The sequence below is a fragment of the Amphibalanus amphitrite genome, unplaced genomic scaffold, assembly GCF_019059575.1.
Source record: "Amphibalanus amphitrite isolate SeventyFive unplaced genomic scaffold, NRLGWU_Aamphi_draft 001082F_arrow, whole genome shotgun sequence".
Taxonomy (NCBI): domain Eukaryota; kingdom Metazoa; phylum Arthropoda; class Thecostraca; order Balanomorpha; family Balanidae; genus Amphibalanus; species Amphibalanus amphitrite.
Window position 1 is genome coordinate 80,523 of NW_024882576.1, and position 15,499 is coordinate 96,021.

The window sequence follows — 15,499 nt, forward strand, 5'->3', positions numbered from 1 at the left end:
CTCACGGCACGGATAAGACACGCGCTGTGGCGGCGCCGTCACGGACGGAGACTTCTTGCGCCCGAGAGCGAAAGGCAACAGGTGGACACAGACGGGCATTGCGCAAGGATGGTCCGGGCTCTGGTTTTAAAAAGGGTTCGTAATTGCCAGTATCCATACCGTACATTGTCCGCTAAATATATTCCTGAAATTCGCTGCTTCCGCTCGATAGTCTGCATATGAAGACCCAGCCTGTAGAGCTGTTGCCGATCCTGGGGATGATGGTAGCGAAAAAAAGTTGAAGCAAAAAGGACGATACCTTGAAATGTCTCCTCGCAGCATTTGGTAGCGAGGAGGCTTCCAAAAGTGCATGAAGCAATTCAGTTCTTCCATCAATGATTAGCTACGAAAAACGGGACATCTTGTGCGAAATATCTAAGTCGTGGCATCAACTTGATATAAATACCCAATTTGTCAATTCGTCGCCCTCCGTTCTGCCGCCTACGCCCGATGACAGCTATCACCACTGACGGCTACTGACGGCCACCCCCGCCGACACCCCGCAGCGAGGACGGGCCAAAGGTCGGCCGACGTGCGTCACGGCAACGTCACGTCACGAGGGGACGTCACGGGGCCGTCGGTAGGAGAGGTCTCGCACCTGTGACACCAGCGACATGGTCGACTGCAGCCGGCAGCGCCGATCAGCCGACGGCGGTGGCTTGGTGGCTATCCGCTGAATTACGGACAATCGATGGCGAACCCGCGGTGTAGCACCGAAACCTTCGGACTGATGATCACAACATAGAATTTTGTCATGCCCTTCCGCATAATAAAATGTAGACACATTATTTCTAAAGAAAAAAATTGTGTGCTGACTTGGCTGGCAAAATAGCCGACTGTAAAATAAATGGCTGCAGAGACCGCCAACCAGTAGGCAACTCACCAGCCCAGGGTGAAGAGACGGCGCCGACTGTTCGGCTGACTTGGGAACCGGCGGGGCGTTCCTCGACTTGCGAGGCGACGGAGACCGCCTGGGCGGCGGGGGTGGCAGCACAAGACACTTGGCCGGCTTCGCACGCACCACAGGCAGCTCAGCCGTATCAGGAGACAGCACGAGCCGCTCGACCGGTTCACGAGACACTTCGGCTCGTCTTGCCTCAGGAGCCGCCACAGGTCGGCTCGCCTCAGGAGGCACTTCCATTCGCCTCGCTTCAGGAGACTCTTTAGGTCGGTTTGCCTCAGGAGACCTTTCGGATCGAGTCGCCTCCGGGGATGCAGACCTTCTAGCCGGCTCAGGAGGCGACACAGGTCGCTCGACTGGCTCAGGTGGCACAACAGACCGCTTGGTTGGCTCAGGAGGCGGCATAGACCGCTTGGTTGGCTCGGGAGGCAGTCTGGTCGGTTCAGCAGGCAGCACATGCCGTTTGGCCGGTTCAGGAGGCACCACGGACCGTTTGACAGGCTCCGGAGGAAGCACATGCCGCTTGGCCGGCTCCGGAGGCCGCCGTCTGTCTGACTCGAGCCCTGGCATTGTGAAGCACTGACGAAGAACACCTCCGCCGGAGTGAGACAATAAACTGTGAGAGGTTCGCTCTGACCCACTGCGGCCGGCGGTGCTATCTAATCAACCGCCGAGCGCGGGAGACAGATAGCGGGAGAGTAGCACTCTCTACACACACACGGCTCCTGGGCTGACGGTATGTCGGCAGCACCGGCGTGTCGTTAGGTCTCTTCTAGGACCGCAGATAAACCTCACAGCCTCCAGAGCCGATACAGAGCCGCGCTGTCCGCCACGAGCCCGTCTCGCACACCGTCAATCACTGTGCTCAGCTGATCACAGACAGACGGAAGAGCCCCGCCCCCGACACCTCCCGGCGTGGCCCCCGGCCCTCAGGCGATGGCGCAGCGGCTCCACATTAGAAAACGGCCCATTTCCGGCGCCGTGCGGCAGACGGTAGCTCGCTCCTGCGCCATTAATGCCACGGTGCACAGCGCGCTGCCGTCGACCGGGGTCGGGTCAGAGGTCACGCCGTGGTCCGGTAGGGTCACTGAGGTCGGAGATCGGAGCAGGCCACCCACCGCACACACCGCATTTACGGCCAATGTAACCCCAGAGCGGTTTGGTCAAACGGAACCGGTGTCTTCATAAAACACCGCAATCTGCATATGAGGGAGAGCATCCGAGAGACAATCACCACTGTTTACATGCGTGAAAGCATCCAAGAGAGAACTGTTCCATGCGATACTTTCAAGTGGACTGTCTCAAGAAAACGGTGATTCACCGTGACGCTGTTTCTTGCTTCCATCTTCGTCCCTCACGAGGCCAATCAAACCCACTACCATTACCCGTCCTCCCGCCCCATAAATCACCCCTCCACTCGCCCGGCGCGCAGTACGGCGCAGTCCGGGACTCACCTGCACATTAGCCGAGGCCAGGTCTGGCGTGGAGCAGCTGGCCAGCTTGCTGTACGGGTAGGGCGGCGGCGGCTTGTACAGCTGGTGCTGGAACAACTGGAGCTCTGACGTCATCACGGGGTCGGTCGTGACGTCGCCGAGACTCTGAGAGGCCAGCTCGGGCGTGCTGCGGCGGAGGCGACGGAACGCGGGGTTAGTGAGTGAAGGACAACCTCGCGTCATACATGGACATAGTAACATCATGGATCAAGGTCGGTCAATGGCAAGACTGAATTCCCATCATAGTGTATGCATCTCAGCATAACATTCAAATGTGGATGCAATTGAAATTTGCAAAAATAAATAAGGTAACTGCATTCAGGTAAGCATTCCAGAGAAGTACATGTGGCTTAAAGGGACTATCCCACCTTTAACATGGGGTTTGAGTTGAGATAGCCAAGTTTGCGGCGAGGTTCAGAAACCACTATCTATCTAGGTTGCAACCCCCGCGGCCTCTTAGTGTTGAAGAAATTCGTTCCCTTCATTTGAAAATGGGTCTTGTACAAGGCCCTATCTTCAACATGGAGCGACCGTTAGTGTGACGTCACTTCGTTTAGTCATTCTGATTTAAATGGGTTTGTTCGTTGAAAAATCGCTTAAAACTTGGTCTGAACTTTGTTGTGGTGCCTACAGAGTAAAAAGAATCAGCTTTATGACAGTAATGTGGCCTGGGGAAGGAGGTAATTTTGGGCTGTGACGTCACATATTTGAAAGTTTGTGTTTGGAATATGGGAAGCCTAAGATGTTAAATGAAAAATAAATGCCAGAACCGTGTTCCTGGTCATCCAATCTGTAAAGTCGGGCACAATTTAACTGGTTTTAACAACATTTTAGAAGGTGGGATAGTCCCTTTAATTGAAAGTGATGTTTGAGAAGGTGGCTCGGAGCTTCCTACCAACTGCCACTTGTCGGATAATTTGTCACGGAAGAGGTGTAATTTGGAAGTTTACGAAAGCCGAGGTTAAACACCGGAGAAGCAGCTGCGTGACTGAAACACTGTTATTAACCGGAGCGTCTCTCACTGTTAGAACGGTGTTCGCATAGTCTAAAACTAATTACAAAAAGTTGTCACGCAACCCTCCTACCAAGCCTCTTGGAATAACAAATCTAGGCCGGGTGTTTTGTAAATTAAGAGTGTTGGTTTGTGTAGTTTACGTTTTATTTCATTAGCAATTTTCAGCATTCAGAAAGCCAATATACCTGAGCGCCTTGATTGATATTACGACATCCAGCATGTCGGGTCAATGAAGAAAGGTTTTGTGGATTTTATTAAAATTGACAAGCCGATCGCTCTGTTCATATAGTCTCAAAAACATCAGCCAAACAAAGGCGCTTTATCGTTGCTCTCTATGTCAGAGGAGACATGCGGTCCACACTCAAACACACATTATCTAGCCACACTGAAGCCAGCAAACCACTTAAAGTGAATGTCTTTACACGCTTCTACCGGATAAGATAGGTTGATTCCGTCATAATCACATGACAAACACATGACCTTGATGCCGTGCAGGCATTTTATAAAACCAAACATCTGTGAATATTGTTGAGGCAAATAGATCACTTTACATTGAATAGCCTCTATGTAAAAATGCTCAGAAGCAGTCACTTACTTTGCTGTCTCCCGTATCATCACAAACAGAACAGAGGATCCGATCTAACGCTCCCCCACCGTCCCACACAACTCTCACTGACCTGTACGTGTGGACACTGGAGTTGATAAGATCTCCAGCCGCTGGCAGAGCCTGCACCGCCGCTCCGTTACCAAGGTAACCGAACGAAGGCAGGTGAGACAGATCGGCATAGTTTTTGTACTGTGAGAAGTCGGTCACCTGAGAAAAAAGGAAAATTGTTAGGCGGCGGACATGTGGATTGTGGAAATAAGTTCCACCAAGTAGCAAAACGAAAAGTTGAAAGTACCTAGCTTGTTCTCTCCGACAAGTTGAAACGAGATGACTGCAAATTGCAATCAAGTATGACTTTGTCCTTGGAGAGTGGATGTGAGCCAGGCGAGTTCGCAAGTGGCTTACTCTTCACCCACTCCAGGATTGAACCATGGTCCTTTTCCGTGCCCCAGCACATTCCTCTATCTCAGCATCTTCTCCCATGTTGATCTACCGTCCGATGTCCCAATGATACTCTTCATCGCTTGTTACCCCGCTCCTCCCGCGCTTCCTCCTGCCCGTCACTACCCCAGCCTCCTGTTTCCCATCTCGTCTCTCACTCTCCCCTACACTCACATCCGCCGGCTCTGTGTGCTGGATCTCCGGCTGTGACCGGTACATGTAGGAGGGCTCGGCGGCCGGCGCCGCGGCCACGCTCGCCGCCGAGTACATCTGTTTCAGGGCCGTGTCGTAGTCGGGCGCCTGGCGGTACTGCGGCAGCAGCGCCCTGCGGCGGACGGACGGGGAACTAGAGGTTAGACGCGTCTGCCAAAGACAGGCGCTGTGCGGCAGCGCAGTGTGCTAGTGCAATACTGTTACACACAATATACCCGCGACAAATACAAGACAGTCGAACAGGTCTCCATCGAACCCTAGCCTCCCATGACAACAGCCACACATCCTCGGCTCATGTTGTTAAAGTTAACCAAACCGAGCGGCCAATTAGTCCAAATTCGTCCACACACTCCACTCTGAAGTGAACATGTCTATATGAGGACCCAGGCCATAACCCGACTCCGCCGCTCCCACATAGCACTGACAACGCCGGCACTCCAAGTCCAAAAACATGGTATCGTGGCCCTCCGACTGAAACAGTCAACGCTGGAACACCTCTGGTCACTGCTGAGCAGCGAGCTTACCCACCTTTCAGACAGATTATCATCTGCGTCGGCCTTATAGTTATGTGAGTCCATCGAGGCTCAAATAATGTGCCTATGATCAGCCAACAAACAGAAAACGCCGACAAAAGGCTTATATTATCCACTTTGAATCAATATTTGGCAATTTCCTCAAGGCGGACGCCTTTCTTACGAGTCAGTAGCAAAAAGACAAAAAGACGCAATGCAAAACAGGGCCGCAAAAATGGACGGGCTGGAACTAATAGCACGTGCACCGTTTCCGAGGATACCTTCATCAAGGAAAACAACGCCTGTGCTTGGCCTGTCGTTCAACGCAGGGCATATTGAATCGTGTTCGTCCTTCTTCGGGTGGGACTAATTAACATAAAATTAACCATATTAACAAAACCAACAACTATTGAGCAACTTTATTTCATCAGAAACTGACCTGGCCTGAGACAATTGTTGCTGCTGCTGCTGCTGCTGCTGCTGCTGCTGCTGCTGCTGCTGTTGCTGCTGTTGTTGCTGCTGCTGCTGCTGCTGTTGTTGCTGTTGCTGCTGTTGTTGCTGCTGTTTCTGCTGCTGCTGACCCAGGCTCCAGCTGCTCTCCGTGTGCGGCTGACTGTAGCTGGTGATCAGCCCGTAGTGAGCGATGCTGGTGCTCTGTTCAGCCCGGTAGCTCGGCTCAGAGTGGTAGGTGGGGTCCTGAAACCAGACCCGGCCGGACGTCATCACAAATGGAGAGACACGGGGTCGGCTAGGACACGGTAACAGTCCAGGAGACAGCTGGATACTCAGGGTGTCACGTAACACACGGTGAGTAGGAAAAGCGTACTCGTACCACACTAAACACAGATAATTCGGATGCAACGTGACACCACATAAATAGGGAGGAGTCGACAGGGATCAATGCAAGCCTTCTCTCATAAATCGGCGGCGCCGCATAGTCCACATCTCGTCCGAAAATTATGACACCTGCGTCAAAGAATAATCTTTAGAAATAAGGAAAATGAAAGTCCAAATCACCACCCAGGCCACTACCATCCACACGTCTCACCAGTCACCAGCTCCCCATTTGGTAGCTCACCTGTCCAAAGGGACTGGCCCTGTCCCTCTCGGGCACCATCCTCGGAACGGTCGACGCCTGTATGTCGGGCGGAGGCAGCCGCGAAATGGTAGGCTTTCCCGACAGAAGCGCTTGGTTCGTATCGAAAAACTTGTGCTGCGCGGAGAGGAAGTGGTCAGGTCAGTGATCAGTTCAGTTCAGTTCAGAATAGGAGTGGTCAATTCAGTCGATGCGGCCATAATCATAGTCTGTTCTACTACACTAAATTCCAATGTTTACTCCAAGCTGTTCAATGTTCATTGTTCGGTAAATGATCAATGAACGATGCACATTGCATGGTGGAACAAACTACAGACATCAGTTACGGTACACCCTTGGAAAGCAGCCCACACAGGAGCTGGTTCCCATGCATCAGAGACGCTACATATTCATGCCACTGACCATAGTGTAATAAATAACCCACTGACTAATCCACCTGCTGGCTGGTCGGACCACACTCAGGACTAGCTCCACGAACCGTTTGGTGACGTCAGCACACAAAACACGGGCCCAACACGGCGGCGACAGCTGCCTCAGGTCTGATTTACAGCGTAAACTGGAGCTGTGTAGCACATTCCTCATCGCCCGAGCCATTACAAACAGCTGACTCAAAAAACAACACCTCCGGTTGACCAGCTTCCGTCCAATATAACCACCGCGTACCTAAACCCTCTCATCATTCTTTCTGTCACCAGTATCGCTCATCCCCAAAATATCTCTACCCTCTCTCTCTACCCCTGCCTCCCTCCCTCCCTCTCTCACCTGTTGTACGGAGACCTTCCACACATATTTCGCCAGCTCCTTGTCGTCCATCACAAAGTTGGCCGCCCGGTTCTCAGTCAGCTCGATGCCGAAGTTCCGTTTGTGGTTGTGCAGGTTGGTGATATCGGCCCAGCGGTAGAAGGTGGGCGGCTGGTTACCGCCCAGTCGGACCACGATACCGGTCAGCGAGGCGCCCACCAGCACACCGTTGCCGCTGTCGTCCTGACGGGCATCGGGTCACAGGTCATGTCACATGGCATGGGTCAGACTACGGGTCAGGCCACATGGAGAGTAAGCGGCCAGGAACATGACAGGTCATGGGTACATTTGGGTCAAGTCATACGTCCGATTACGGTTCAAAAATCAAAATGCGGGTCAGGTCACATCTAAGCTGACAGACCAGATCAAACACTGATGCTGACCAAAAGAAGAGAATGAGACACCCAGAGACGGGGAAGAGAAAAATCACCGCGTGCCAAGACAGAATCCTTCTCTCCTCGCCAACCCTCTGCATAACCCTTGTCTCACCCGGCAGACAAAGTGCTCCTGCCCGTATCCCTCGAGCTGCTGCGCCTCGATGATGTAGTAATCCTCTGCGGCCTGCTGGGTGAAGCCGCGCAGAGTCGAGTGCGACTGGAGCGCCGCCTCTGTCAGAGTCTCACGACGCTCCTCGTCCAACACCATGTGCTGCAACGGGGCAGAAAGGGTCAGATAGGGGGTCAGATGAGGTCAGAAAAAGGGTCAGATAAAGTCAGATGAGGTCAGAAGAAGGGTTAGATAAGGTCAGATGAGGTCAGGGATGGTCACAAAGATGTAAGCTCTGGTAATCTAGTCAGAGCAATATCGTCAAATAACGATTGACTGTGTCAAAACTGACGTTACAGTCGGGTGTTAACAGAGTGATTTGACATACGGCGAGTCAGTCGGCAGACGGCCAATGCCAGGCAATTAGACAGACACGGTGTCATAACACTCAGGTGAACAACACGATATGATGACGTGAGGCATTCGACACGTGAGCTACCAACACACGTTGCTGGAATACCACACGCTAATGACAGACTAAACACAAACATCATTATTCTCTCCAGACACCGACATAGCGGTCCGACAGCTTGACGCTGTACCAATGGCATCGCCCGACCGTCGAGAAGGAACCATGCCTGCTCTACTCTTCTGTCTGTTGTAATAAACCCAATGCTATCCAGCCCTCCAGGCTGTCCTGGCTGTGTCGCTAGCCTGTACCGATCAACCAGTGTGCTTCACCAATCGGGAAAGAAAGCTTAGCTCAAAGGTTAGACGGTCATAACCTTAAATGGCTTCTTGGGGGAACGATAGCGCAATCTAATCAGCAAACAGCGTGCTGCGTACACAAAGTGGATAAGATTGGCAGGACAAAGGCGATCCAGTACAAACAAGCACGGATTTAGCCGAGATAGGTTATGCACACATTCCATCTATTAAATGAAACGTGGAGCTTCCGATTACGATAATAACAATAGTAGAATATCAGACCAGCATTGGCCTTTCCTGTCTACATGTTTGATTCCACTGCGTGTGCAAGAAAATCAGGAATACAGAAGCAGAGCAATTGATAACAATAGCCATCTCATGTCCCTAACATAGATCACGTTCTTGAATAACAATCCAACCGTTCAGGCATATCATCCGTCGAAGACTGCCTACTTCACGCTCCGAGTCCTACCCTGGAGAAGAGCTCCGGGATACATACTGGGCCGTGTGGCCGTGTCTCACCCTGGGGAAGAGCGCCAGCTCTACGCGTTGAGTCTTATCCCCTGGGGAAGAGCGCCAGCTCCCTCATGTACTGTGTATTGTGCAGAGTCTCACCCTGGGGAAGAGCGCCAGTTCCCTGATGTACTGCGCCGAGTGTCGGTCGGCGTCAAAGTCTCCCAGCTCCGCCTGCAGGCTGTAGCTGGCCAGCATCACTGCCTGCTCGTAGTTACAGTGCAGACGGCACTCGAGAACGTCATTCTTCAGCTGAAGAAAGTACTGAGTGCTGTGAAAGACACAGGAGGAAACCGTCAGAGGCATTCAATCGGCAGGATATTCCGGATGTTCATTGTTCACTCAACGCAACGCATATTTCGAGCAAAGAGCAAAGCTAGATACGAGAGGTACCATAAAAAGATGTCCCCTACCCATACATTGGCATAATGCATACTGTAACATCCAGCCATGCATATAAGTAAGAATGATCACGGAGCATTTGCACACTCCACACTGCAATTACGAACGCAATGTTCATCTGCCTACAATAATTGAGTAAGTGGTATGTCACCACCGGAAACCCTCAGCCTTGCTCAGCCGCGTAACTCAACATTATGGGGCAGGGATCATAGCACGGAAGCCACAAATGTGCGATAACTCGGCGCCACCACCACAGCTGAGGAGGGCCGGGCCGAACCTCACAGCCTGGGAACGGTTTGACGTAACGCCGCGGTCACCTTCCCATCGTAGAGTAGTACGGGTGGTTCATATTGGCGGTGAGGCGATACAAACCGCAAGTAAATCGGAGCTCGGGGCTGTTATAAAACCAGAGCTGAGGTCCATGGACCCACGATGGAGACGGAGAGGTATTGATGAAACAGATGAGCAATGAGAACGCAGCAGAATTAGACCGCAAATTGCAACAAACTAACACTTCAAACGGAGAGAGCATTATTACCGAACTGGAGTCATATGCTAATTAGAGAATGGATACCCTTCTATGCAGAATGCACACGTTGCAGGCCGTTTTCATTTACCACCTCGGTCTCTGTACCAACTCCGAACGAGGTTCAAACCTTGGGCACAGGTCACGACACACCGATGTATGAAATACGTCGGTCAGATGCTTATAACCATGAGCTTATCACATTTTGTAACTGCTTACAAAATATTTATAATGCCCTCCTGGTTTGATCTTCTTCTAACAAGCACACCCATCCCCCTCCAAACGTCAAGTTCTCCTCATCGTCTCTCACCGCGTCAGCTCGTCCTGCAGCGCCGAGATGTCGGAGACGTAGAACATGACGCCCAGGTGGAGGTTGCTGGACTCGGCGAATCGGTCCAGCTGCTTCTTCAGCGGCCGGTCCAGGTCGAGCCACCGGCGCAGCGGCGGAGACCGGCGCGCCCGGTACTTGAGGCCGAAAAACTTGGGCTGCGGACACAGACGGGGAGAGGCGGTCAGTGGATGATAGCTGATATTAGCGAGGGAGCATCCTACACCTTTGAGATAATAGTGGAGGCATTGAGGGACAACTGTTCCCGAACAGTTGCTTGGTATGTCTTTTGTAGTCTGTTTGTTGCATCTCAAAACAGACATTCTACATCTACTTTAAATATCAGAGCCAAGCATAGCAGAAAAATAAGCCATCAACGATTATATTCAGCAAAATACGCGGGACATCTGCACGCTTATATGGCAATACGTACGATGGTTCAGCCGACATCAACATACGTTACATAACATCTGCATACATTACGTGAGGCATCGTCTACACGTCGCATACAGCCTGCACGCGTTACGGCTCGCGGCGGTCGTTTGTAAAAGGCGCACATCGCGCCACGTGTCGGCTTTAATCAACATGACAAAGGGCCCTCATTGCCAGAACTATTATGCTCACGTTGGCTGCCGAAGGAATGGCCCAGAAGGAAGGTGCTGAAACTGTATGTATAAATTCCTGGTATGACAGGATGCCTGTGTGGGTATCTATTCCACCTGGAACGCCTCAGTATTAGCCAAATGGCAATCATACTTCCTTGAACGAGCTTCAGGTTATCTGTGCTCTAACATGTCCTTGGACAGGATCATGTTTACAACTATCTACCTTCCCTACAGTGCCGTGTTTGTTTGCACTACCCCGGACATCTGTTTGTCTGCTCCGTCCCTACAGCGTGCGTGCGTATGTGTAACAGTGATCCGCACCTTCCGGACACAACAAACACCTACGATGCCGGTCTCACAGCGCACCGTCCCAGGGAGGTGTACCATACCGGCCAGGGAGGAGGTGTACCGTACCGCACCGTCCGGCCGACAGACAAAGCGGTCCGGCCGCTCTCCGTGCCAGGTTCAAGGCCGGGAGACGGACGGACGGGGGCGGGCACGGCGGGCCGGGGATGCAGCCGGTGCCGCGCAGAGCCGTCTTATATGTACAGTGGCGTCCGTGTTGAACGGTGCCGTATGAGTCGTAGGTATTACGTTGCCTCGTTCCAAGCCGTGTTGCAATGCACCATACCGTGATTGTTGTGGTACGCCGAGATTGAAAGCAGCGCACTATAGCGTTTGTTGCATGTTCTGCCGGCTACAAGACGATTTGTGCCGTGCCGAAGCTTTGTATCACAGAATTCGTTACATAGGTAAATATTACATAACATCCATCACTTGGCTAACAGCAAGACGCCACCTTTTTGCCCGTGACCTGTAACCTTTTTAAATGAAATATCAACTTCGACAGTAGGTATACGCGCAGATACAAGGCAACATTACCAATAACAAGCAACAGACTGGTACCATCTCCGTCAAACACTCATGTCAACGCCCTACCAGCCCTACCACTACCCACACACTCCATACCTCACAGCTCCCAGTTCTCACCTGTTTGATACCGGATCGCTGACAGACGCTGTTGAGACACTCCTGGCCCGAACTCTCCGAGGAGAGTGTACACTCGACCGGCGTGCCGTCCAGCAGCTCCACCCGGATCACCATTAGCTCCTTGGAGACCACATTGTATTGGCGAGACTTCTTCACGTATAGCCGCGGGAACAGCGGCATCCTGAACGAAGGAGAGAGGGGAGGTTAATGCAAGAAACCCTGGAGATGGGGAAGGCGGCTGATATGTGTTAAAATGTTTTGAGATAGAAGCGCTAGCGCATAGCTAAACTTAGTGAATATGTATCAGTTTAAATGTGTGTGTTTAAATGTCGCCAAACTATGCACGGAACTGGGCTGTGGAACAGGATGCAAATGACAGCCGTTTAGCTGGCAATGTCTCACGAAATAGGTACCTCGAACGATTATCGCCGCCGTGTATGAATGTTGACGCTAACAGCGTGGTTGCAACGTCTAATTGAGCCGCTCTGGCCTCTAAATCACACTTAATAGAGGCTGTTTAATTATGTGAGAAGTTCAGACAGCTCAGTGACATTATTTACTCCGCAGAGTAAGTGGCACTGTTAACAGCATGGAGGCATGGTAAGTGGTTTTCGTGAGCACCTTCTAATGAGGCTGCTGACCCGACCACAGGAATGAGGCGTGAATCCAAAGCTTCGTGTTCATATAAATGTAACACCATACCAGCCCATTTAGCATCATTTAGCATCAAAATGATCCCTCGCGCGAAATAAACAAGCCAAAAGCTGAGCATTTTTTTATTGAAACATTGAAATGTGCTAACAAAATAAAGTTATGCAAAACGATCAAACACGGCCGGAAAACGGCATGATGAAAAATCATAGCCCGCCGGCCGCCACAGCTCCAACGTCCCAGGCCGACAGCTGAAACCACAGGTAATGGACAGCGAAACCTCAGCGGTGTCCACGAAATCCGACACCGACAGCAGAAATTCGACACCGGTCGCCGGAAGCCGCCCGGGCGTCGGGCGGACAAAAGACACCGCCGACGGCGCAAAGCAGAAGCCATAAAGCGCGCCCCGGGGCAGGTCTGACACCTGACCCCCAGCGGCGTCACCTCTGGGTGAGCCGTGACCAGGTCATGACCCCAGCGCATCCTCAGCAGGGGCCGGCGGCTACTGATGGCATGGAACACATGGACGGATGCCAGGGAAAGAGAGAAACCGAGGCAGGACAAAACAAACAGGCACGGGAGGGAGGAGAGGGAGAGGGAGAGGGAGAGGGAGAGGGAGAGGGAGAGGGAGAGGGAGAGCGAGAGCGAAAGCGAGAGCGAGAGCGAGAGCGAGAGCGAGAGCGAGAGCGAGAGCGAGAGCGAGAGAGAGAGAGAGCAACGAACCCGAAATCGACGACTTATTGACGCAAAGAGGCCAGGAGAAAGCAGCTATTGAAAGTCGATTGCGCTGCACAAAAGCCAATAGAAATCCGAGATGAAACGAACTGACGAATGGCTGTGACATGAAAAGGTGAAACTCGAAGAGACAGCTGTACTTCTGAACACTTCTGAATGCACTTCAGAAGACGACGGGGACTTGACACATGCCAAGGAACAAACGCTCGGTCGATGCCGAGCGCTATAGCTCGGATTTGAGACGTGAAGATTACCGGCATCGAACTCGGTCAAGCCAAACGACGCTTATTTCCGACGGCCACAACACAGGAAGCTGAAAACCAGCATCCTCCATTACCTTGCTCCCAATCTAATGCTTTATTTCAAAGCCAATTTCCATTGGCACTTATTCCAAGGCACTTATTTTCATTTCAACCCAGCCTTTGTGCGCTGATGAGATGACCTGAGACTACATATGTTATGCCATGGCATGGACCCATGACATCAGGGGTAGAGAGGAGACGGTAAGCCGCATGTGTGGCTATCACCAAACGTTACATCAGGTGTGGCTCATTTTAAACAGTTTGCAGTTGAGAAACGATGAAAGAATGCGGGCTGTATCCACCTCTTTCCCACTCTCAGCATTCGGCAGCACTGAGAGAATCCCAAGTGCCCTGCCATGAACAGTTGAGCAGCCAGGCCACTCCGAACACCGCCGCCGTCTGGCCAGACAGCCATCCGTAAACAGGCGGTGTGCACGGCACCGGCGCCAACCTTCAGGGACGGCAGAGCGGTCGGCCGGTCGGCGGCGGGGACCTTGACCACGGCTGCAGCGGCCGCCACCCGTCCATGTGGCGACTGGCCGGCCGACGGACACGGTACACGATGGAGCCACCCGGCCGGGAGGCGACAGTGCTGGCAAGTGGTCTGACTAGACAGGGACTGACAGACCGTGAATGCTCCATGGTGGAGCGATGTGTGAGCAATGGTGTGTGTCGAATACTGGATTTTGCCCACCATAACCTGATCACAGCAGCTAGCGGAAGGATTTAAGACGCATTAGACCGTGTTAGCCGTACCCAAGCCCGGTTCCCAAACCGTATGAATTTTCACAGGCTCGCGCCGCCGAAATGTTGGACTTGTAAAAACTGGTCTCATGAGATCCTTATCGTGTTTACGAATCAGCCAGTCGGTGGTGTTTGCGTCGCGAAGACACCCGATGCAGGTCATGGTGAACGGGATACGGGAGTTGCTTTATGATACGCAGTCGGCGAGCACTGCAGGTCAGAGCAGGTCAGGTCGAGGTAGCACACCGGGACCAGGTTAGGGTCAGGGTCAGTGGGGTCCAGTTACGGGCCGGTCGGAGATCGGGGGAGATTTAATCGGGTGTGTTATTACCGCCCGATCCACCGCCGCCCCAACTTTCGCCTTCTTCGATACCGGCGACGGTGGAGGAGATGGAGATGGGACGGCGACCAGGGGTCGGATACAGGTCACGCGACCCATCCTCTCCCTCGGATGGTTTACCAGACCCCGCTCCATCATTACCGACACGAGCTGATCCCGACCCCAGACAATGACGAAACCACGAAACCCCGAGAGAGCCGCTCAATCACAGGTCGCCGAGAGGCTGCATCAAACCCGATACTGCGCCGGCGTGGAAAGTGTTGCGTCACTGATGTGTGTTCCACGCTAAACACACGGTTAGAAGTCGATCGGATTTCGGAGAGGAAAGTGTCGACTGGGAATCGATGCGGTACGAGTTTCCGTGATGAGCCTGGCACTAGACGGCTCGTTAGGCTGGCGTTATGCTTGATAATGAACGGGTGAAATAACGATATCGTGCTGATATTACAGCACGGTTTCGACATTCACGCCTAAGATCGATTACGTCAGATAATGTCGGATATAAGCGCATCGTGCAGAGCGGTCCGCATAGGCATTGCCCTCGTCGTGTCAACATATCATGCGACTCCAGCAACGAATGTTCTAAAAGTCGTTCCATTGACTTACCCACAGAACTTCATCGTGAATGTCCTCTGTGACTTCCGATCACTCCAACAACCAAAAAGTCTTCACAGAGTCCATCAAAATTCCACCGCAAGACGCTGCTTACACAACGGACAGCCACGCAGGCCGTGTCCACTCGTCCCAGCCACAGCCCGAGCGCCAGCCAGCGACCACTGTTGACCGATAACACCTCTCGATGCCAACAAACAACTCCACTCTTCACCCAAATCACACCGCTCACTTCCCTTCACTTCCACTTATCACCACTAATAGCAAAGAATCCCCCGAAAATCACCCCTACGTCGCCGGTATTCGAGCGCGCCCCTCCGTTGGCGGCCGCTGTCCACCACAAACTGCCCACATCGGCCGGCTCCACCACTGCCGCCGCCGTCTGTCCGTCAGGGTGCCCGTCCCGGTCCGCGGCTGTTTGTTTATCCTGTCTGTACTC

The 15,499-nt window shown here is 52.5% G+C and overlaps 1 protein-coding gene across 4 annotated transcripts in view; it reads right to left on the reverse strand.

Annotated features, from left to right (window-relative positions):
- The window catches only part of LOC122369895 (tyrosine-protein phosphatase non-receptor type 14-like), a 52,488-nt gene that overhangs the window by 15,332 nt on the left and 21,657 nt on the right, over positions 1 to 15,499 (reverse strand). For 2 of the 4 annotated variants that reach the window (XM_043345005.1, XM_043345004.1), the window contains exons 4-13: positions 11,677 to 11,857; positions 10,064 to 10,239; positions 8,928 to 9,096; positions 7,608 to 7,766; positions 7,080 to 7,301; positions 6,300 to 6,434; positions 5,661 to 5,917; positions 4,671 to 4,821; positions 4,126 to 4,262; positions 2,395 to 2,560 (exon numbers count right to left, since the gene is read on the reverse strand). In XM_043345005.1, coding sequence (XP_043200940.1) covers positions 2,395 to 2,560; positions 4,126 to 4,262; positions 4,671 to 4,821; positions 5,661 to 5,917; positions 6,300 to 6,434; positions 7,080 to 7,301; positions 7,608 to 7,766; positions 8,928 to 9,096; positions 10,064 to 10,239; positions 11,677 to 11,856 — 1,752 coding nt within the window. In that variant the 5' untranslated portion in view covers position 11,857. Of the gene's footprint in view, positions 1 to 2,394; positions 2,561 to 4,125; positions 4,263 to 4,670; positions 4,822 to 5,660; positions 5,918 to 6,299; positions 6,435 to 7,079; positions 7,302 to 7,607; positions 7,767 to 8,927; positions 9,097 to 10,063; positions 10,240 to 11,676; positions 11,858 to 15,054; positions 15,407 to 15,499 lie in introns of those variants that run through there. The other 2 variants (XM_043345002.1, XM_043345003.1) reach the window with 2 other exon arrangements.